The sequence below is a fragment of the Oncorhynchus mykiss genome, chromosome 16, assembly GCF_013265735.2.
Source record: "Oncorhynchus mykiss isolate Arlee chromosome 16, USDA_OmykA_1.1, whole genome shotgun sequence".
Lineage (NCBI taxonomy): Eukaryota > Metazoa > Chordata > Actinopteri > Salmoniformes > Salmonidae > Oncorhynchus > Oncorhynchus mykiss.
Window position 1 is genome coordinate 35,339,395 of NC_048580.1, and position 24,136 is coordinate 35,363,530.

Genomic DNA, 24,136 nt, shown 5'->3' on the forward strand with positions numbered 1-24,136 from the left:
AATATACAGTTGGCTGGGTTTTTAGTCCATCGGCAGGACAGAACAGCAATGTTTGGTAGGACGAGGGGTGGTAGTGTGTGTATATTTGTCAATAACAGCTGGTGTGCGATGTCTAATATTAAGGAAGTCTCGAATGATTGCTCGATAAGCTGAACACCACACTATCTATATTTTCCGTAGCCATCTAATTACCACCACAAACCAATTCTGGCACTAAAACCGCACTCAGTGAGCTGTATAAGGCCATAAACAAACAAGAAAATGCTGATCCAGAAGCAGCGCTCCTAATGGACGGGGACATTAATGCAGACAAACATAAATCCGTTTTCACCTCATTTCTACCATCATGTGCAACCAGAGGAAAAACAACTCTAGACCATCTTTACTCCACACACAGAGACATGTACAAAGCTTTCCCTCACCCTCCATTTGGCAAAACTGACCATAATTCTATCCTCCTGATTCCTGCTTACGAGCAAAAACTAAAGCAGGAAGTACCAGTACTCAATACGGAAGTGGACAGATGATGCGGATGCTAAGCTACAGGACTGTTTTGCTAGCACAGACTCGAATATGTTCCGCGATTCATCCAGTGGCATTGAGGAGTATACCACCTCAGTCACTGGCTTCATAAATAAGTGCATCGACGACATTGTCGCCACAGTGACCGTACGTACATATCCCAACCAGAAGCCATGGATACAAGCAACATCCGCACCGAGCTAAAAGAAAAGAGGGAATGCATTCAATTGAATCAGAGAGGTGTGGAGAGCTGCCTTAATCGACATCCACGTCTTCGGCGCCCATGGTACAGTGGGTTAACTGCCTTGCTCAGGGGCAGAACGACAGATTTTTACCTTGTCAGGTCAGGCTAAAGGCTAGAGCTGCTGCTTTCAAGGAGCAGGACACTAATCCGGACATTTACAAGAAATCCCACTATACAAAGTGTCAATACAGGACTAAGCTTGAATCCTACTACACCAGCTCTGACGCTTGTCGGATGTGGCAGGGCTTGAAAACTATTACGGACTACAAAGGGAAGCCCAGCCGCAAGCTGTCCAGTGTAGCGAGACTACCAGACGGTCTAAATGCTTTTTGTGCTCACTTCGAGGCAATCAACACTGAACCATGCATGACAGGACCAGCTGTTCTGGACGACAGTGTGATCACGCTCTCCGTAGTCAATGTGAGCAAGACTTTTAAATAGGTCAACGTTCACAAGGCCGCAGGCCAGACGGATTACAAGGACGAGTACTCCGAGCATGCGCAGACCAACTGTCAAGTGTTTTCACAGACATTTTCAACCTCTCCCTGACCGAGTCTGTAATACCTACATGTTTCAAGCATACCACCACAGTCCCTGTGCCCAAGGAAGTGAAGGTAACCTGCCTAAATGACTACCGCCCTGTAGCACTCACGTCAGTAGCCATGAAGTGCTTTGAAAGGCTTGTCATGGCTCACATCAACAGCATCCTCCGGGAAACCCTAGACCCACTCCAATTTGCATACGCCACAACAGATCCACAGATGATGCAATCTCAATTGCACTCCACACTGCCCTTTCACACCTGGACAAAAGGAGAATGCGAGAATGCTGTTCATTGACTACAGCTCAGCGTTCAACACCATAGTGCCCACAAAGCTCATCACTAAGCTAAGGACCCTGGGACTAAACACTACCGCTGCAATTTGATCCTGGACTTCCTGACGGGCCGCCCCCAGGTGGTAAGGGTAGGCAACAACACATCTGCCGCACAGCTACTCAACACGGGGCCCCTCAGGGGTGCTTGCTTAGCCCCCTCCTGTACTCTCTGTTCACCAACAACTGTGTGGCCAAGCACAACCTGATCACCGACAACAATAAGACAGCCTATAGGGAGGAGGTCAGAGACCTGGCAGTGTGGTGCCAGGACAACAACCTCTCCCTCAATGTCAGAAAGACAAAGGAGCTGATCGTGGACTACAGCAAAAGGAGGGCCGAACACCCCACCTCTGCACTAGTGGAGCAGGTTGGGAGCTTCAAGTTCCTTGATGTCCACATCACCAACAAACTATTATGGTCCAAACACACCAAGACAGTTGTGAAGAGGGCACGACAATGCCTTTCCCTCAAGAGACTGAAAATATTTGGCATGGGTCTCCAGATCCTCAAAAAGTTCTACAGCTGCACCATCGAAAGCATCCTGATAGGTAGCATCACTGCCTGGTATGGCAACAGCTTGGTATCCCGACCGTAAGGCACTACAGAGGGTAGAGCGTACGGCCCAGGACATTACTGGGACCAAGCTTCCTGCCATCCAGGACCTATATACTAGATGGTGTGAAGGAAAGCCCAAAAAATTGTCAAAGACTCTAGTCACCCAAGTCATACTGTTCTCTCTACTACCGTGTGGCAAGCTGTACCGGAACGCCAAGTCCAGGTCCAAAAGGCTCCTTAACAGCTTCTACCCCTAAGCCATAAGACTGATGAACAATTAATCAAAATGGCCACCTGTACTATTTGCATTGACCCCACCCCCCTTTGTTTTTACACTGCTGCTACTATGCTTAGTCACTTTACCCCTACCTACATGTACATATTACCTTGACTAACCTTACCTCGCACATTGACTCTGTACTGGTATCCCCTATATATAGCCTTGTTAATGTTATTTCATTTTGTACTGTTGTTTATTTTGTAAATATTTTCTCAACTCTATTTTCTTAAAACTGCATTGTTGGTTAAGTATAAATAAGCATTTCATGGTACCTGTTGTATTCGGCGCATGTGACAAATACAATTTGATTTGATTTACTGATTTGCAAAGTGTTTTTGTGATGTCTTTCCTCATCTGGAATATTTGTGGAACCCATTGACAGAGAAGTATTGGTTATATGTCCATTTCAACTGTCTTGTATCTTATCAGACAACCCGCCCCTGCCGCCCCGTCCCTACATGGGATCTATTTAAGATGATGGATGTTACGTATGCACTGGTGTCTCATGCTGCTGTAACTAGTTGTTACTCACTATGCTTGCTGTTTCTGTAAGAAACTTTCTTTGCGACTACTTGCTATCTGTGTTTGAACCTCATCTGTGTCGTTCAATATTCTCATGTTGCAATTTTTGACTGAAGGGGGGATGTCATTGATTGTGAGGATCAACCATGATGCTGATCTTCTGTTGTCAGTCAATAGCTGGCTACAAACTAGCTAGCTAAGTAGAATTAGTCTTGGGAGTAGCCTATTGTAAAACTTTGTTTGTTCCCAATGCCAGCTTTCGGGCAAAGTCGGTGCGCTCAGTGAACACATACCACATCACAGAGAATCCTCCCTCATCCTTACAAGGAGGAAGTAGCCTATACTAGGCTAGCTATGCAGATGTATGCGCTGATATACATTGAGCATCAATGTTTTCTCGTCATGAGCATGGAGATGGTCCTTATCACAGTCATACGATAGTCTATCTCTATGCGGTCAATACTTTGTGGAAGAACCTTTGGCGACGATTACAGCTTTGAGTCATCTTGGGTATGTCTGTATCAGCTTTGCATATCCGGATTTGGGGATTTTCTCCCATTCTTCCTTGCTGGTTTTCTCAAGCTCTGTTAAGTTAGATGGGGAGCGGCTATTTCTGTCGTTATCTGTCGTTATCATCATGACAGAAATGCCTATAGGGTGTTGCTGTATACAGTTGAAGTCGGAAGTTTACATACACCTTAGCCAAATACATTCAAACTCAGTTTTTCACAATTCCTTACATTTAATCCTAGTAAAAATTCCCTGTCTTAGGTCAGTTAGAATCACCACTTTATTTTAAGAATGTGAAATGTCAGAATAATAGTAGAGAGAATAATTTATTTCAGCTTTTGTTTCTTTCATCACATTCCCAGTGCGTCAGAAGTTTACATACAATCAATTAGTATTTGGTAGATTTGCCTTTAAATTGTTTAACCTGGGTCAAATGTTTTGCGTAGCCTTCCACAAGCTTCCCACAGTAAGTTGGGTGAATTTTGTCCCATTCTTCCTGACAGAGCTGGTGTAACTGAGTCAGGTTTGTAGGCCTCCATTGTGTGACGGCCCTAAATTTTTCTGAACCGTCTCAGTGCTTCTCCTTCCAAGAGGGCGCTTTCCCTTTAATTCCCAATTAAATAGCCAGCATCAGCTGCGCAAAAGTGGGGTTGTGATGGAGACGTGCATGAGGATGTGTTCAACCCTCAGTTCCGAAGCGTCTCTATTCCGTTTGTTTTGTTGCCGTTAAACGTGTGTTTTGTAGCATAATAGAGTTTACCCAGGATCGGATCCACTCTATACGGTGATGATTTATGTAGTTAGTTGTAGTTGAGGACTTAGTAAGAGTTGATATGCTTTAAAGTTCTGTGGTAAAATAATTGTTATATTGATTGTATGATTAATACTGGGTTTACACTACACTTGAATGAATGGACAAACATTGTGTGACAAAGGTCACTTGAGTTCCCTGAACTCCTTTACCGGGCTGGACTCTTTTTAGGCCCGAGGTACAGGACATTTCTGGATGAACCAGAACTCATTGTGTTATATTATATGTGTGTGTAATATTTTGTTGGTAATACACGGTAACCCACGCAAAAGAATACAGTTGTTTTTTAAGTTCTTTCCAATTTTTTAAGGGTTTATGAAAAGTTTATTTCCATCCTGACTTTTACATAAGTCCTTTGTATTGGTGTAGACTTGACGGACCAGATGGGACTCATTCCCTCCCAAACCAAAAGGAGAAACCAATGTTTTCTCTGGTAGGCACAACCTACCTGGCACCCCTATAAAGAATAACCTCAAGTCAAAACCGTTACAATGCTCGTACACGCTTTTTCAGTTCTGCCCACAAATTTTCTATAGGATTGAGGTCAGGGCTTTGTGATGGCCACTCCAATACCTTGACAATTCTATTTTTGTTTCATCAGAACAGAGGACATTTCTCCAAAAAGTATGATCCTTGTCCCCATGTGCAGTTGCAAACCATAGTCTGGCTTTTTTATGGCGGTTTTTGAGCAGTGGCTTCTTCCTTGCTGAGCGGCCTTTCAGGTTATGTCAATATAGGACTCATTTTACTGTGGAAATAGATACTTTTGTACCTGTTTCCTTCAGCATCTTCACAAGGTCCTTTGCTGTTGTTCTGGGATTGATTTACACTTTTCGCACCTTGCGCACTATTGTTTGTACAGATGAACGTGATATCTTCAGGCGTTTGGAAATTTCTCCCAAGGATGAACCAGACTTGTGGAGGCCTACAATTTCTTTCTGAGGTCTTGGCTGATTCATTTTGATTTTACAATGATGTCAAGCAAAGAGGCACTGAGTTTGAAGGTAGTCCATGAAATACATCCACAGGAACACCACCAATTGACTCAAATGGTGTCAATTAGCCTATCAGAAGCTTCTATAGCCATAACATCATTTTTCTGGAATTTTCCAAGCTATTTAAAGGCACAGTCAACTTAGTGTATGTAAACTTCTGACCCACTGGAATTGTGATACAGTGAATTATAAGTGAAGTAATCTATCTGTAAACAACTGTTGGAAAAATTAGTTGTGTCATGCACAATGTAGATGTCCAAACCAACTTGCCAAAAGTTTGTTAACAAGACATTTGTGGAGTGGTTGAAAAACAAGTTTTAATAATTCCAACCTAAGTGTATGTAAACTTCAACTGTATATTCAGAGCCACATCCCTGTAATGCTTAGAGAAGATCTCATGTTAAGTGTTATTGAAGCATTGTGGACGTCCCGTGTACTCCCTCTCCGGCCTCTAGAAGACCAGGCTGCTACTTATGGCGTACACCTGTCACCATCGTTACGCGCACCTGCGTGTTATCAGACTCACCTGGACTCCCATCACTTACCTGATAAACTTCCCGATGTATGTCACTCCCTTTGGTTCCTTCCCCAGGCGTTATTGTTTCTGTTTCATGTCTGTGTTTCTTGTTTTGTATTATGTTACCTTTATTTTATTAAAAACACTCACTCCCTGAACTTGCTTCCCGACTCTCAGCACACGTTGTTACAGTGGATGTAGGTACACCTACCTCATCTAAATCCCATTCTTTGAGGGTGTAGCTAAGTGCTAATTGTCAGTATGTAGATAATGTATGAAATGCTTGATAGTGTATGTGATGTAAACAGGTCTACTTTCTTGGGGACCTGAATATTGACTGTTTTTCCATTAAGGTATCCGCTCAAGAAGAAGCTTCTCACTAACTAGTGCCAATAATCTGGTTCAGATTATTAATCAACCTATAATGGTATTTATAAACACTACAGGAACTATATCATCCACATGTATTGATCACATTTTTACTAATACTGTAGAACTTTGTTCTAAAGCTGTATCCATACCCATTGGATGCATATAGTGGTTATATCCAGGAAAGCCAAGGTTCCAAAAACTGGGCCTAAAATGGTATATAAGAGATCATACAAAATATTAAGCTGTGATTTATGTGGACATATTTGTTGGTGTGATGTGCTTAATAAGCAGCATCCACACATGGCAATTGATGGATTTCTGAAATTGTTCTAAAAATTACTGATAAACATGCAGCTGTTAAGAAACTGACTGTTAGAACTATTAAGGCTCCAGGAATTGATGAGTAATTGAACAAGTCTACGGTTGAAAGAGATGGGGCAAAAGGAGTGGCAAATAAGTATGTCTTCACATCTGAATGGCCAACTTTAATTGACTGAAAAACAGTACCAGTCAAATGTTTGGACATACCTACTCATTCAAGGGTTTTTCTTTATTTGTACTATTTTCAACATTGTAGAATACTAGTGAAGACATCACAACTATGATATAACACATTGAATCATGTAGTAACCAAAAAAAAGTGTTAAACAAATCAAAATATACTTTATGTTTCAGATTCTTCAAAGTAGCCACCCTTTGCCTTGATGACAGCTTTGCACACTCTTGGGCAGTATCGGCAGGACATTAGGCTATTTCGATCCTACAGGTGGTTATGTTATGTTTTGCCCCATTGGGCTCCCGAGTGGCGCAGCGGTCTAAGACACTGCATCCCAGTACAAGAGGCGTGACTGCAATACCTGGTTCAAATCCAGGCTGCATCGAATCCGGACGTGATTGGGAGTCCCATTGGGCGGTGCACAATTGGCCCAGTGTCGTCTGGGGTAGGCCGTCATTGTAAATAAGAATTTGTTCTTAACTGACTTGCCTGGTTAAATAAAACATTGTGACTAGCATTTATTTGTGGTTCTGGGGGGTTTATTACTATACTCTATGTTGTGTGATGGTATATCATGGCTGAGTTGTGCCTCTCTGCAGCATTCTACTGTCTAATACCTATGAAAGAATGCTGTTAAATCGACTACAGCTCAGCATTCAACACCATAGTGCCCTCCAAGCTAATCACTATTTTCAGGGCATGGGTCTGAACCCCTCCCTGTGCAACCTGGTCCTGGAATCCCTTACAGGCGGTGAAGGTAGGCAACAACACCGCTTCCACGCTGATCCTTAACACGGGGGCCCAAACAGGGCTGCGTGTTCAGCCCTATCCTGTACTCCCTATTCACCCATAACTGTGGCCACACACCTCTCCAACTCAATCATCAAGTTTGATGAGATGCCTTGGCAGACTGCTGGCAGCAAAATAACCTCTCCCTCAATGTCAACAAAATTAAGGAGCTGGTCATGGACTACAGGAGACAGCAGTGCACAGGGTGAAAAGCTTCACGTTTCTTGGCCTGCACATCACTGAGGACCTGAAATGGTCCACATGGACGGTGTGGAGAAGAAGGTGCAGCAGCGCCTCTTCAACCTCAGGAGGCTGAAGAAATTTGGATCCTGACCCTCACAAACTTCTACATATGCACCATTGAGAGCATCCTGTCGGTCTGTATGACTGCCTGGTTTAGCAAATGCACAAACCACAACCGCAGGGCTCTCCAGAGCGTGGTGCGGTTATCCCAATGCACCATCGAGGGCACACTGCCTGCCCTCCAGGACATCTACCCACTACCGTGCCCAGTACCCTACTCTGCCCCTCGGGCACTAGCCAGCTATTCTCAGGTACTCTACACGCTGGTAGCTATTTATATGTCTGCTGTACTAGAGTTTTTATAATTTGTTATTATTCTGTGCTTGTTGACATTTACTGCATTGATTGATAGGAACTAGGAACATTAGAATTTTGCTGCACCTTCCATAACATCTGCTAAACTGTGTATGCGACCAATCAAAATTGATTTGCTTTTCTCTCTGTACAATGTTTTGTGTTTATACAACCATGTATGCCTTTTCTATTACAAATTTCAGTGAGGCAAACGCAGCTTTTCTTATTGTCTGATAGCAGGGAGTCAATTCATATTGGGTGTCAGGACCATTCGGTGTGAGTTCTGCTCAGGAATGCATCTGTCCACCTACTCTTAATAACTCTGAGTATCTCTCCTCTCGCAGTAGCACAAGTTTGGGTCAACAGTGTTGGGTTTACATTACGCTTTTCCAGAGGTGGTCTGTGTGATGGCTTGTACGGGTTCTGCGGTCTGAAATACACTAAATTCCACTCCTTTAATATTGCAGGATCTCTCAGGTTCTGACTAAATGATGGACCTTCACATGTTAAGTTAATCGTATTCTCATACACACCGAGAATGAAAGAACTAGCAAATCAACACCAGTCATCATCACTAGAACTGACACTGCTTTGTCCTCTCTTCCATGTTACGCTATCTGCATGCTGAGCAGAGGCGGCACCTGGCTAACCTCTGATCAACATTGATGCTGGCAACCAATAACAAGATACTGTAACTCATCACTTCTCTGGCTCCTTCATAAGCGCTGCGGGCTAGCTCTGAGCTATGGGCCGCCCACTCCTGCATCAGCGCTGCGGACTAGCTCTGAGCTATGGGCCGCCCAATCCTGCATCAGCCCTGCGACCTAGCTCTGAGCTATGGGCCGCCCCCTCCTGCATCAGCGCTGCGGGCTAGCTCTGAGCTATGGGCCGCCCACTCCTGCATCAGCGCTGCGGGCTAGCTCTGAGTTATGGGCCGCCCACTCCTGCATCAGCGCTGCGGGCTAGCTCTGAGCTATGGGCCGCCCACTCCTGCATCAGCGCTGCGGGCTAGCTCTGAGCTATGGGCCGCCCACTCCTGCATCAAGGCTGCGGGCTAGCTCTGAGCTATGGGCCGTCCACTCCTGCATCAGCGCTGCGGGCTAGCTCTGAGCTATGGGCAGCCCACTCCTGCATCAAGGCTGCGGGCTAGCTCTGAGCTATGGGCCGTCCACTCCTGCATCAGCGCTGCGGGCTAGCTCTGAGCTATGGGCAGCCCACTCCTGCATCAGCGCTGCGGGCTAGCTCTGAGCTATGGGCTGCCCACTCCTGCATCAGTGCTGTGGGCTAGCTCTGAGCTATGGGCCGCCCACTCCTGCATCAACGCTGCTACTGCTTCTAAAATCGCTCCCGGCTGCACCCTCAAAATCATGGGCCTATTATCCTGTTCTGCCTAAGACATTACACTTGGTTGAAATGCTGAGATTGTGGAGCCTACAAGAGTTCCTGCAGTAATTGTCAATATGGTCCAGTAGATATGCTGGTTATTCGTACTGCATCGCAATTTGACATATAAAGCTGTTACATAGCTGCATGTGATTGGTTGGGTCATAGGTAGAATATCCTCATGTACCAAGAAGATCGCTCATCCTGCCTCAGCGAGGCCACCTGATGGTGCATCTATATTTCAGGTGGTTGGCTGTGTTCATAGGTAGAATATCCTCATTTACCAAGAAGATCGCTCATCCTGCCTCAGCGAGGCCACCTGATGGTGCATCTATATTTCAGGTGGTTGGCTGTGTTCATAGGTAGAATATCTTCATGTACCAAGAAGATCGCTCATCCTGCCTCAGCGAGGCAAACTGATGGTGCATCTATATTTCAGGTGGTTGGCTGTGTTCATAGGTAGAATATCTTCATGATCCAAGATGAAAGCTGATCTTGGCTCAGCGAGGGCATCCGGCAGGACGTCACTATGGCAAGTGGAGGCTGCTGAGGGGAGGACGGCTCAAAATAATGGCTGGAATAATGGCTCCTGTGGTTCATACTACTTACAGTTGCCTATTTAGATAGGATATTTCCCATGTAGTAAGATGCCTCATTGAGGGTACCCGGCGTTGCGTCATATGTCTGCATTTACTCATGCTACAGATAGTTAGTATTCACACACAGGCCTAGTAGGCATTCATGTAACGGTACAATGACCTTCGCTGGTCTATTGACAGCTCTTAAATGGCGTATTATGCCATACACACAGTTAATCATCTGGCTGTTTTGGGGGATTTGGTATAGCATATCGTGCTCCCTGCCTGTAGTCATTTTATAATTTTTATATGACGGTTCGCTCTGGCAGTGAGCTACCCTGAAGGAGCAGAGCCTAATGCCAAGATTACACATTGTAACCTTTCTAATAAATTCTTAAACTTCCATGTGGTGTTTTCTTTCTGAAATAAAACAAAGCCAGCACAGAAGGGAAACCTGAGTGTGGTTGCAACAGCTGATCACAACAGAGGATATTGCACCAATTGGATTCACACTCTACCTTCATGCAGCCTATTTAAGTTGGCCAGTTCTACACATCCTTCCCCGATGATGGATGTCACACACGCTGGTGTGTCTTGATGTGTCTTGCTGCCATTGGCGTTGCTGCCTACTAGTTAGTCGCTATACCTGCTGTTTTCTGAAATCCCACCAGCAGCCTACACCTGTTTCTTCCTTCAGGGGATTTGGTACAGCATATCGTGCTCACTGCCTGTAGTTGTTTGATCATCTTTATATGACGGTTCGCTCTGGCGGTGAGCTACCCTGAAGGAGCAGAGCAGAGTGCCAAGACTATGCATCGTAATATTTTCTAATAATTGAATAAACGTATACGTCGTGTTTCCTTTCAGAAATATTCTCATACACAACATTACCCTCACCCCAACCCCGTGTTTTTCAGATAGAGGCTCTACACTCTTACAAAATAGGGTTCTTTGGGGTTCTACATAGAACCTTTAGGTTCTTCAAATTAAATTGTATTTGTCACATGCGCCGAATGCAACGTGTGTAGACCTTACAGTGAAATGCTTACTTAATTACTCTAACCAACAATGCAGTTTTAAGAAAATACCTCAAAATGTATGAGCTAAGAATAACATATATTTAAAGATCAGCAGTAAATAACAAGAGCAGTAAATAACTATATACAGGGGGTACCGGTACAGAGTCAATGTGTCAATGTGCGGGGGCACCGGTGTCGAGGTAATTATGTACATGTAGGTAGGGGGGGAGGGCAATGTAAATAGTATTGGTAGCCATTTGATTAGCTGTTCTGGAGTCTTATGGCTTGGGGATAGAAGCTGTTTAGAAGCCTCTTGGACCTAGACTTGGCGCTCCGGTACCACTTGCCATGCGGTAGCAGAGAGAACAGTCTATGACTAGGGTGGCTGGAGTATTCAACAAATTATAGGGTCTTTCCTCTGACACCGCCTAGTATAGAGGTCCTGGATGGCAGGAAACTTGACCCCAGTGATGTACAGAGTCATACGCACTACCCTCTGTAGTGCCTTGCGGTCGGAGGCCGAGCTGTTGCCTTACCGGGCAGTGATGCAACCCGTCAGGATGCTCTCGATGGAGCAGCTGTAAAATCTTTTGAGGATCTGAGGACACGTGCCAAATTTTTTCAGTCTCTTGAGGGGGAATAGGTTTTGTCATGCCCTCTTCACAACTGCCTTGGTGTGCTTGGACCCTGTTAGTTTGTTGGTGACGTGGACGCCAAGGAACTTGAAGCTCTCAACCTGCTCCACTAGAGCCCCGTCAATGAGAACGGGGGCGTGCTCAGTCCTCCTTTAGTCCTGTATTCCACAATCATCTCCTTTGTCTTGATCACGTTGAGGGAGAGGTTGTTGTCCTGGCACCACACTCCCAGTTCTCTGATCTCCTCCCAATAGGCTGCCTTTTCATTGTCTGTGATCAGGCCTACCACTGTTGTGTCATCAACAAACCTAATGATGGTGTTGAAGTCGTGCTTGGGTGTGCAGTCATGAGTGAACAGGGAGTACAGGAGGACACTGAGCACGCACCCCTGAGAGGACCACGTGTTGCGGATCAGCGTGGGGGATGCGTAGTTACCTAACCTCCCCACCTGGGGGTGGCCTGTCAGGAAGTCCAGGATCCAGTTGCAGAGGGAGGTGTTTAGTCCCGGGTCCTTAGCTTATTGATGAGCTTGGAGGGCACTATGGTGTTGAACGCTGATCTGTAGTCCATGAATAGCATTCTCACATGAGTGTTCCTTTTGTCCAGGTAAGAAAGGGCTGTGTGGAGTGCAATAGAGATTGCATCATCTGTAAATCTGTTGGTGCGGTATGCAAATTGGAGTGGGTCTAGGGTTTCTGGAATAATGGTGTTGATGTGACCCATGACCAGCCTTTCAAAGCATTTCATGGCTACAGATGTATAGTCAATTGGGCAGGTTACCTTTGCTTTCTTGGGCACAGGGACTATGGTGGTCTGCTTGAAACATGTTGGTATTACAGACTCAGGCAGGGAGAGTTTGAACATGTCAGTGAAGGCACTTGCCAGTTGGTCAGCGCATGCTCGGAGTAACCGTCCTGGTAATCTGTCTGGCCCAGCGGCCTTGTGAATGTTGACCTGTTTAAAGGTCTTACTCACACTCACAGAGAGCGTGATCACAGTCATCCAGAACAGCTGATGAACTTATGCATGTTTCAGTGTTACTTGCCTTGAAGCGAGCATGGAAGTGATTTAGCTGGTCTGGTAGGCCAGTGTCACTGGGCAGCTCTCGGCTGTGCTTCCCTTTGTAGTCAGTAATAGTTTGCAAGCCCTGCCACATCCAACGAGCCTGTGCAGTACAATTCGATCTTAGTCCTGTATTGACACTTTGCCTTGTTTGATGGTTCGTCGGAGGGCAATGCGGGATTTATTATAAGCTTCTGAGTCCCACTCCTTGAAAGCGGCAGCTTTACCCTTTAGCGAATGTTGCCTGTAATCCATGGCTTCTGGTTGGGGTGTGTACGTACGGTCACTGCGGGGACGACGTCCTGGATGAACTTATTGATAAAGCCAGTGACTGATGTGGAGTACTCCTCAATGCAATCGGAAGAATACCGGAACATATTCCATCATCTGCATCTGCTTCATCTGACCACTTTTTTTTATAGACTGAGTCACTGGTGCTTCCTGCCTTAATTTTGGCTTGAAAGCAGGTCAGGAGTTATGGTCAGATTTGCCAAATGGAGGGCGAGGGAGAGCTTTGTATGCGTCTCTGTGTGTGGAGTAAAGGTGGTCTAGAATTGTTTCCCCTCTGGTTGCACATTTAACATGCTGATAAAAATTAGGTAAAACTGATTGAAGTTTCCCTGCATTAAAGTCCCCGGCCACTAGGAGCGCCACCTCTGGATGAGCGTTTTCCTGTTTGCTTTTTGCGGAATACAGCTCGTTGAGTGTGGCTTTAGTGCCAGCCTCGGTCAGTGGTGGTATGTAGACAGCTACAAAAAATACAGATGAAAATTCTAGGTAGTTAGTGTGGTCTACAGCTTATCATGAGATACTCTAACTCAGGTGAGCAAAACCTTGAGACTTCCTTAGATATCGTGCACCAGCTATTGTTTACAAATATGCATAGGTCCCCGCGCGTGTCTTACCAGAGGCTGCTACACTGTCGATAGAGTGTATAACCCGCCAGCTTGTATGTTCTTAACTTCTCTAGCATAGGGCATTTAGCATTTGACATTTTGGATGAAAAGCATGCCCAAATTCAACTGCCTGCTACTCATCCCCAGAAGATAAGATATGCATATTATTAGTATTTGGATAGAAAACACGCTGAAGTTTCCAAAACTGTTTGAATCATGTCTGTGAGTATAACAGAGCTTATGTAGCAGGCGAAACCCTGAGGACAAACCATTCAGATTTATTTTTTTTTGAGGTCACTCTCTTTTCAATGGGTTTTCATTGAGAATCCAGATTTCAAAGGGACTTGCTTGCAATTCCTACCGCTTCCACTGGATGTCACCAGTCTTTAGAAATTGGATGAGGGTTTTCCTTTGTGTAATGAAGAAGAAGCCCTGTTCAAAACGAGGGTCACTTCATGTGTACTGTTTAATAGAGGCGCATGAAAAGAAAGCTAGCGTCAGTTTGTTTTCTTCCTGTATTGAACACATATCATCCCGTCTTCAATTTGATTGATTATTTACTTAAAAAAATACCTAAAGTTGTATTACAAAAATAGCTTGAAATGTTTTGGCAAAGTTTACAGGTAACTTTTGAGATATTTTGTAGTCACATGGCGCAAGTTGGAAACAGTGTTTTTCTGGATCAAACGTGCTAAATAAATGGACATTTTGGATATACAGTGGGGCAAAAAAGTATTTAGTCAGCCACCAATTGTGCAAGTTCTCCCACTTAAAAAGATGAGAGAGGCCTGTCATTTTCATCACAGGTACACTTCAACTATGACAGACAAAATGAGGGTAAACAATCCAGAAAATCACATTGTAGGATTTTTTATGAATTTATTTGCAAATTATGGTGGAAAATAAGAATTTGGTCAATAACAAAAGTTTATCTCAATACTTTGTTATATACCCTTTGTTGGCAATGACAGAGGTCAAACGTTTTCTGTAAGTCTTCACAATGTTTTCACACACTGTTGCTGGTATTTTGGCCATTCCTCCATGCAGATCACCTCTAGAGCAGTGATGTTTTGGGACTGTTGCTGGGCAACACAGACTTTCAACTCCTTCCAAAGATTTTCTATGGGGTTGAGATCTGGAGACTGGCTAGGCCACTCCAGGACCTTGAAATGCTTCTTACGAAGCCACTCCTTCGTTGCCCGGATGTTGTGTTTCGGATCATTGTCATGCTGAAAGACCCAGCCACGTTTCATCTCACGATACATGGCCCCATCCATTCTTTAATTAACACGGATCAGTCGTCCTGGTCCCTTTGCAGAAAAACAGCCCCAAAGCATGATGTTTCCACCCCCATGCTTCACAGTAGGTATGGTGTTCTTTGGATGCAACTCAGCATTCTTTGTCCTCCAAACACAACAGGTTGAGTTTTTACCAAAAAGTTATATTTTGGTTTCATCTGACCATATGACATTCTCCCAATCTTCTTCTGGATCATCCAAATGCTCTCTAGCAAACTTCAGACGGGCCTGGACATGTACTGGCTTAAGCAGGGGGACACGTCTGGCACTGCAGGATTTGAGTCCCTGGCGGCGTAGTGTGTTACTGATGGTAGGCTTTGTTACTCTGGTCCCAGCTCTCTGCAGGTCATTCACTAGGTCCCCCCCGTGTGGTTCTGGGATTTTTGCTCACCGTTCTTGTGATCATTTTGACCCCACGGCGTGAGATCTTGCGTGGATACCCAGATCGAGGGAGATTATCAGTGGTCTTGTATGTCTTCCATTTCCTAATAATTGCTCCCACAGTTGATTTCTTCAAACCAAGCTGCTTACCTATTGCAGATTCAGTCTTCCCAGCCTGGTGCAGGTCTACAATTTTGTTTCTGGTGTCCTTTGACAGCTCTTTGGTCTTGGCCATAGTGGAGTTTGGAGTGTGACTGTTTGAGGTTGTGGACAGGTGTCTTTTATACTGACAACAAGTTCAGGTGCCATTAATACAGGTAATGAGTGGAAGGACAGAGGAGCCTCTTAAAGTAGAAGTTATAATTGGTGGCTGACTAAATACTTTTTTGCCCCACTGTATATACAGTGCCTTGCGAAAGTATTCGGCCCCCTTGAACTTTGCGACCTTTTGCCACATTTCAGGCTTCAAACATAAAGATATAAAACTGTATTTTTTTTGTGAAGAATCAACAACAAGTGGGACACAATCATGAAGTGGAACGACATTAATTGGATATTTCAAACTTTTTTAACAAATCAAAAACTGAAAAATTGGGCGTGCAAAATTATTCAGCCCCTTTACTTTCAGTGCAGCAAACTCTCTCCAGAAGTTCAGTGAGGATCTCTGAATGATCCAATGTTGACCTAAATGACTAATGATGATAAATACAATCCACCTGTGTGTAATCAAGTCTCCGTATAAATGCACCTGCACTGTGATAGTCTCAGAGGTCCGTCAAAAGCGCAGAGAGCATCATGAAGAACAAGGAACACACCAGGCAGGTCCGAGATACTGATGTGAAGAAGTTTAAAGCCGGATTTGGATACAAAAAGATTTCCCAAGCTTTAAACGTCCCAAGGAGCACTGTGCAAGCGATAATATTGAAATGGAAGGAGTATCAGACCACTGCAAATCTACCAAGACCTGGCCGTCCATCTAAACTTTCAGCTCATACAAGGAGAAGACTGATCAGAGATGCAGCCAAGAGGCCCATGATCACTCTGGATGAACTGCAGAGATCTACAGCTGAGGTGGGAGACTCTGTCCATAGGACAACAATCAGTCGTATATTGCACAAATCTGGCCTTTATGGAAGAGTGGCAAGAAGAAAGCCATTTCTTAAAGATATCCATAAAAAGTGTTGTTTAAAGTTTGCCACAAGCCACCTGGGAGACACACCAAACATGTGGAAGAAGGTGCTCTGGTCAGATGAAACCAAAATTGAACTTTTTGGCAACAATGCAAAACGTTATGTTTGGCGTAAAAGCAACACAGCTGAACACACCATCCCCACTGTCAAACATGGTGGTGGCAGCATCATGGTTTGGGCCTGCTTTTCTTCAGCAGGGACAGGGAAGATGGTTAAAATTGATGGGAAGATGGATGGAGCCAAATACAGGACCATTCTGGAAGAAAACCTGATGGAGTCTGCAAAAGACCTGAGACTGGGACGGAGATTTGTCTTCCAACAAGACAATGATCCAAAACATAAAGCAAAATCTACAATGGAATGGTTCAAAAATAAACATATCCAGGTGTTAGAATGGCCAAGTCAAAGTCCAGACCTGAATCCAATCGAGAATCTGTGGAAAGAACTGAAAACTGCTGTTCACAAATGCTCTCCATCCAACCTCACTGAGCTCGAGCTGTTTTGCAAGGAGGAATGGGAAAACATGTCAGTCTCTCGATGTGCAAAACTGATAGAGACATACCCCAAGCGACTTACAGCTGTAATCACAGCAAAAGGTGGCGCTACAAAGTATTAACTTAAGGGGGCTGAATAATTTTGCACGCCCAATTTTTCAGTTTTTGATTTGTTAAAAAAGTTTGAAATATCCAATAAATGTTGTTCCACTACATGATTGTGTCCCACTTGTTGTTGATTCTTCACAAAAAAAATACAGTTTTATATCTTTATGTTTGAAGCCTGAAATGTGGCAAAAGGTCGCAAAGTTCAAGGGGGCCGAATACTTTCGCAAGGCACTGTATATATATATATATACACACACACTACTACTACTGGTGGAACCATGTCTTGTCTTATGCAGCTGTATGACCCAATGGGTGAATAAACTTGGTTAAAGCTTTACTAATCGTCCGTGAGTTTTACTTGGTTCATTTAGAACTGGTAACCATAATGTTTGACATTGTCTTACATTGTCTGTTGATGATGTCAATGACAATAAATTAATAAAATTATGCTGGTATTCTTTTGTCCATTATTTAGTTGTTTATTCAATTATATTCTTAGCTCAAAATATCACTATTTAATAGTAGTAGCCATAATTCATTAATGGCACCACGCAGGGTTCTATATGGAACCATTTTGGTTAATTTATTTAACTACGCAAGTCAGTTAATTAAGAATTTTTAAAAAAATTTTACCTTATGAACAAATTTTTATTTACGATGATGGCCTAATGGGGAACAGTGGGTTAACTGCCTTTTTCAGGAGCAGAACGACAGATTTTTACCTTGTCAGCTAGGGGATTCGATCCAACAACCTTTCAGCTTACTGGCCCAACGCTCTAACCACTAGGCTACCTGTCGTCTCAAAATTGATCGAATACATTTTTTTTCTCATCCATCTACACACAACAGGGAAGCATGTTTTTATAAATGTGAGCAAAAGTATTGAAAATGAAAAACACATATCTAATTCACATGTATTCACATGTATTCAGTGTAGAAGCACCTTTGGCAGAAATTACAGCTGTGAGACTTTCTAGGTAAGTCTCTAAGAGCTTTCCACACCTGGATTATGCAACATGTTCCCATTACTCTTTAAAAAATTCTTCAAGCTCTATCAAATTGGTTGTTGATCATTGCTTGACAACCATTTTCAGATTTAAGTCAAAACTGTAACTCGGCCACTCAGGAACACTAGGCTACATGCATGTCCCCAGTCCACCTGGCTGTGCTGCTGCTCCAGTTTCAACTGTTCTGCCTGCGGCTATGGAACCCTGACCTGTTCACCTGACGTGCTACCTGTCCCAGACCTGCTGTTTTCAACCCTCTAGAGACGGCAGGAGCAGTAGAGATACTCTGAATGATCGGCTATGAAAAGCCAACTGACATTTACTCCTGAGGTGCTGACTTGTTGCACCCTCGAAAACAACTGTGATTATTATTATTTGACCATTCTCGTCATCTATGAACATTTGAACATCTTGGCCATGTTCTGTTATAACCTCCACCCGGCACAGCCAGAAGAGGACTGGCCACCCCTCATAGCCTGGTTCCTCTCTTGGTTTCTTCCTAGGTTCTGGCTTTTCTAGGGAGTTTTTCCTAGCCACAGTGCTTCTACACCTGCATTGCTTGCTGTTTGGGGTTTTAGGCTGGGTTTCTGTACAGCACTTTGTAACATCAGCTGATGTAAGAAGGGCTTTATAAATACATTTGATTGATTGATGACAGCCTAACCCAGCCAAACACTAACCTGAATGACACTGGGCCAATTGTGCGCCGCCCCAAGGGACTCCCAATCACAGCCAGTTGTGATATATCCTCGAATCGAACCAGGGTCTGTAGTGACGCCTCTAGCACTGAGATGCAGTGCCTTAGACCGCTGCGCCATTCAGGCTCTTCATTGAAGAAGAGCCTCTAAGGTTCTGATCAAAGAACCCTATAAAAGGGTTATCCAGTATATATAACTTTATGGGTTCCATGAAGCAAGTAATAGAACTCTTTGGTTCTATAATCAAAAAATAATTCTAAGAGTGTAGAATTTTTTTCAGTTGTAGAGGGGTAAATCTGATTCAAATGTTGAGATTAACTATTCAGTTTAACTTCTATAACCCCCTGAACGTGACATCTTCTGTATGCTGTATTTTATGTTATGTAATCCGTTTTTATGACGCAAAGGACATTTATGTCAAAACAGACAATAAAATGCTTTCTTATCCATCTTATCGTAAAGGCTTCTTCGCCCATAATGATTATTCACTGGGGAGGCAGGTGCCATACATGTACCACAACCAGGTGGTTAGAGCGTCGGGGCAGGAACTGAAAGGTTGCTAGATGGAATCCCTGAGCTAACAAGGTAAAAATTTGCTGTTCTACCCCTGAACAAGGCAGTTAACCCACTGTTCCTAGGCTGTAAATTGTAAATAAGAATTTGTTCTTATTTAAATATATATATATATATATATATATATATATATATATATATATATATATATATATATATATATATATATATATATACACAACTGGCAGTGTATATTTCTATTACTAATTAAGCTGTTTATTTTGGTGCCTGTCGGCTGGTTATTAACACATTATATAAATCAAATAGAGGGATTTAAGAGTATATGGAGGAGTTGCTCAATAAAAAGTGATCAATTATTTATTTTAGAAAATAACAATAACACCACTTAAATATTGTTATAAGCACGTATGAGCCTTTATAATGCCATAACTAATAATTAAACGAGCCACCGTAACAGAGTACTCACAGAGAGGTTGAGAGAGGCAGAGGTCCGTGGCTGGACTTCACCTTCTGGTTTTACTGCTGCTCCCGGAGGTCTTTGGGTTCTTGATGTTTAAGTTCTCATACACGCTGGACGGGTTGTCATCCGTCACCCTGCATCACACAAACAAAACATGGTGAGCTGAAATTGTGTTTCATGTTCATTCAGACAATGTTCATTAGGTGTGGATGAAATAATATGAAGGAGATGGAGAGTAAAGCAGCATTTGTCTGTGAACTATGAGCAGTGTGTGTATTTGCAGGGCTACTCACACAGAGGAGGAGCGTGACACACAGGTCATGTTGGGTTTGGACCGGGCGTTGGTCATCTGGGGGTATTTGATATTGGAGTACTCCCTCTCCTTCGTTTTGTTCCTCTGCAAAGTGTCCACAAGAAGCCATGTTTTTAGAACTTGAAAAGGAAGATCAGTAAACATTGAGACAGGGTAGCTTATCGCGCACCTGGCCAACATGCTCGGGTTCAACTTGATTGTTCCTTTGAATCAAGCTATTATAAAATGCTTGGGTCTCCAACTGTCAGGCAATAACTAATCTCCAGACAGTCCCTTTAGAGAATATGTACTGCAATACTGCTGTTGGTACGGTAGTTACTAGTACCTTTAGTAATAAACTCCTACTCGTCCACTGCTAATATACATTAACTGTGACTAAAAGGGCCACTTTTACTGATAGAATACTTCTACAATATTATCAAACTATTTCCACTACTGTTTGGTAGATACCTGCTCCTCCTCCAGTCTCTTCTGTGCCGTGTCAATGTACTGCTGGACGGCCATGTAGATGAACTTATACTGGGCCTCCGTCTGCACCATGCCTGACCGCTGCTGACGAACACTCTGGATGGTCTTAGGGATGTCGATGTCACAGTCTAATCCTGAAACACACACACACACACACACACACACACACACACACACGCACACAAACACACGTACAGACACAAGCACAAAGGTCAAAAGGGCAGCATATTTAGCACGGTTACACAGATTTGTCCCAAATCCTAATCTTTACTCCATGCAGAGCCATCCAAAAACACAGTATCACAGCCGTAACGCTTGGAAAGGACCGATATCAGAGCTGTAAAGGTTTGGACAGGACTGATAGAGCATTAACGCTTGGAAAGGACCGATATCAGAGCCGTAACGTTTGGCTAGGACTGATTTTATAGCGGTAACGTTTGGTTAGGACTGGTAACCATAATGTTTGACATTGTCTTACCTTGTCTGTTGATGATGTCAATCAGAATGTCAATGACAATTATGGTGCCTGTTCTCCCAATTCCTGCACTGGGGGAGGGGGGTCAAAGGAGACAATACCACTATATTACTACAATTAGGTGGCACTTTCATAACAGACATAGACCCAAACTGCAATTTCGCTAAAGTTACACTTACAAATATGACCAAATCTATAAGAAAGACAGTTGTGCTTTATACTAAAATGTGAAAATAAATCCTACTTTTTGGTCTGTTAAATTTATAGTATATCACAGATGCATGGTCAACTTTTGATGTATATAGTCCTAGAATACTAGACCCATAGTTATATATACCTGCAGTGGACCACAATTGGCCCGGTTTCTGGAATGGCGCTCTGCGTGCGGTTGACCTGCTCCAGGAAGCTGAGCACTCCCCCAGGCTCGTTGGGCACGCCATGGTCAGGCCAGCTCAGATACTGGTAGTGCCAGATATACCGCACCAGCTCCCTCTACAGATGGAGAGAGGTAGCATTACAGTTTACAGGCCTATTTCAGCAGTGTTCACCTGGGGAGGGGAAATTCAGTTACACACGAATAAATGGAACTTCCTTCCCTTTTTATGCACTTCTCTCTACATGTAGACTGACCTTGAATTTTGGGAAACGCATATATATATATCACTGTTCTAAACGCATGTTTCTGTCACTCCCTGATCTGTTTCATCTTTGCGACTGTCTCCATCCCCTTCCAGCTGTCACACCCTGATCTGTTTCACCTGTCTTTGTGACTGTCTCCATCTCCTTCCAGGCCCATCTTCCCCATTATCCCGTGTTCTCTGTTGGTCTGTTGCCAGTTCTTCTTGTTTGTTCAGGTCAACCAGCGTTTTGTGTCTAAGCTCCTGCTTTTTCTAGTCTCTCTTTTCTCGCCCTCTTGGTTTTGACCGTTGCCTGTCCTGACTCTGAGCACACCTGCGGGACCACTCTGCCTGCCGACCTGTACCTTTGCCCCAATCTGGATTGCCGACCTCTGCCTTACCCTGACCCTGCCTGCCATCCGGTACCATTGCCCGACCTCTGGTTTTCTGACCCCTACCTGTCTTGACCTGTGTATTGCCTGCCTCTATTAAACTATTGTTTATCCAACGTGGTCTGCATCTGGGTCTTCCCTTCATACTTGATAGTACGAACTGGCCATGACTGACCGAGCAGACCTGGGCCAGCTGCGCAACACCATATCCTCTCAAGGAGCCTCCATTGGTAGGCACGCGGAGTTGCTATGTGGGCTGATGGAGGGGGTCCAAACGTTGGCTAAGCGCCATGACCAGGCATTGGACATGCTGCGGGAGCAATTCTGCGGGTTGGCTGGGGGGAGATCTGCCATGGTGGTAACCCTACCACCCCTCAGTAACTCCTTCTGGGAGCCCTGGTTACCTCCCCCGGAACGCCTAAATGGAAAGCCAAGCACCTGTCGGGCGTTTTTAGCTCAGAGTGTCCTCATTTTTGAGCTTCAGCCCTCCTCCTTCCCTTTGTTCGTTCCAGAATAGCCTACCTCATAATGCTGATGTCTGGAAGGTCTCTCACCTGGGCTACCGCCGTATGGGAACAGCAGCCAACCATATGCATGAGCCTGGAGGGGTTCGTGGGAGAGGTGAGGAAGGTTCTTGATGCCCCGCTCTCCATGAGAGAAGCTGCCTGGAAGCTAAACCAGCTCCGGCAGGATGCCCACACAGTGGCCGACTATGTGATGGATTTCCACACGTTGGCAGCAGAGAGTGCGTGGAACCCGTAAGTATTATTCGATATGTTCCTGCACGGCGTCTCGGGGGGGGGGGGGGGGTTAAGGACGACCTTGTGGCTCGGGAGTTGCCCACGGATCTAGACTCCCTCATTGCCTTGACCATTCACATCAATGGGCGATTGCAGGAACAATGCATGGAGAGAGAATTCGACGTCACTCGCACATCCAGGGATTCCACCTCGCCTCCGAGCCATCCCGGAAGTCCCCGACGGTCCCATGGCCAAGAGCACCCGAGGTTTCCGACCTTCCTCGAGATTCACCGAACAGGCCGGGGCACTGTTTCCCGAGCCAGTGCAACTAGGCAGAGCTGGGCTGTCACCAGCATAACGGCAACACAGGATCAGCACAAGGAGCTGTCTGTATTGTGGCACTTTTGGTCATTTTGTGTACTCGTGCCCGGTAAAGGACCATGCTCACCAAGGAGCGAGTACTCAGTTGGGCAATATGGGGAACTTTTCTGCTTCCCTTTTCATGTCATTCTGCTGTGGGGAAATCAGTCCAAATCTCTCCGGGTCCTCATTGACTCTGGAGCCGATGAGAGGCTTTTGGACACCGCACTGGCTTTCGAGCTGAACATCCTCACTCAGCCCCTCTCCATTCCCGTGGATGTTAGAGCGTTGTGCTGGCGTTCTATAGGTCGGGTCACCCATAACACCACTTCCATCAACCTACGTGTTTCAGGGAATCACAGCGAGACCAATCAGTTCCTACTCATCAACATTCCCCCAGATTCTCATGGTGTTGGTATTGTCCTGGCTCCAGCGACACAACCCACTCATCAACTGGTATACGGGTGCCATCATGGGCTGGAGTCCGTTCTGCCACGCCCATTATCTGAAGTTGGCACAACCTGCCCCGGGACGTCTTCCTGGTTCCAGATCTCTCCGCCTTCCCCGTGGAGTACCAGGACCTCCGGGAGGTGTTTAGCAAGTCCCGGGCCACTTCCCTTCCGACGCACCGCCCCTATGACTGTGGGATTGACCTTCTCCCTTGTGCCACACCGCCCTGGGGGCATCTATACTCGCTGTCTTGATCTGAAACCAAGGCTATGGAGGACTACATTGGGGACTCCCTAGCTAATGGATTTATCCGTCCTTCCTCCTCTCACACTGGCGCAGGGTTCTTCTTCGTGGAGAAGGACAAGCCTGTGCATTGACTACCGGGGACTCGATGACATCACTGTAAAGAACCGTTATCCGCTACCTCTCATTTCCTCGGCCTTAGAGCCGCTCCAGGGGGATACTGTGTTCTCCAAGTTGGATTTACCTAAC

The 24,136-nt window shown here is 44.8% G+C and overlaps 1 protein-coding gene across 4 annotated transcripts in view; it reads right to left on the reverse strand.

Moving 5' to 3' along the window:
* The window catches only part of LOC110491865 (tyrosine-protein phosphatase non-receptor type 11), a 117,729-nt gene that overhangs the window by 2,892 nt on the left and 90,701 nt on the right, over positions 1 to 24,136 (reverse strand). For all 4 annotated transcript variants that reach the window (XM_021565687.2, XM_021565689.2, XM_021565688.2 and 1 more), the window contains exons 11-15: positions 21,423 to 21,577; positions 21,089 to 21,156; positions 20,593 to 20,744; positions 20,123 to 20,226; positions 19,836 to 19,963 (exon numbers count right to left, since the gene is read on the reverse strand). In XM_021565687.2, the coding sequence (XP_021421362.2) occupies positions 19,873 to 19,963; positions 20,123 to 20,226; positions 20,593 to 20,744; positions 21,089 to 21,156; positions 21,423 to 21,577 (570 nt within the window). In that variant the 3' untranslated portion in view covers positions 19,836 to 19,872. The remainder of the gene's footprint in view (positions 1 to 19,835; positions 19,964 to 20,122; positions 20,227 to 20,592; positions 20,745 to 21,088; positions 21,157 to 21,422; positions 21,578 to 24,136) is intronic.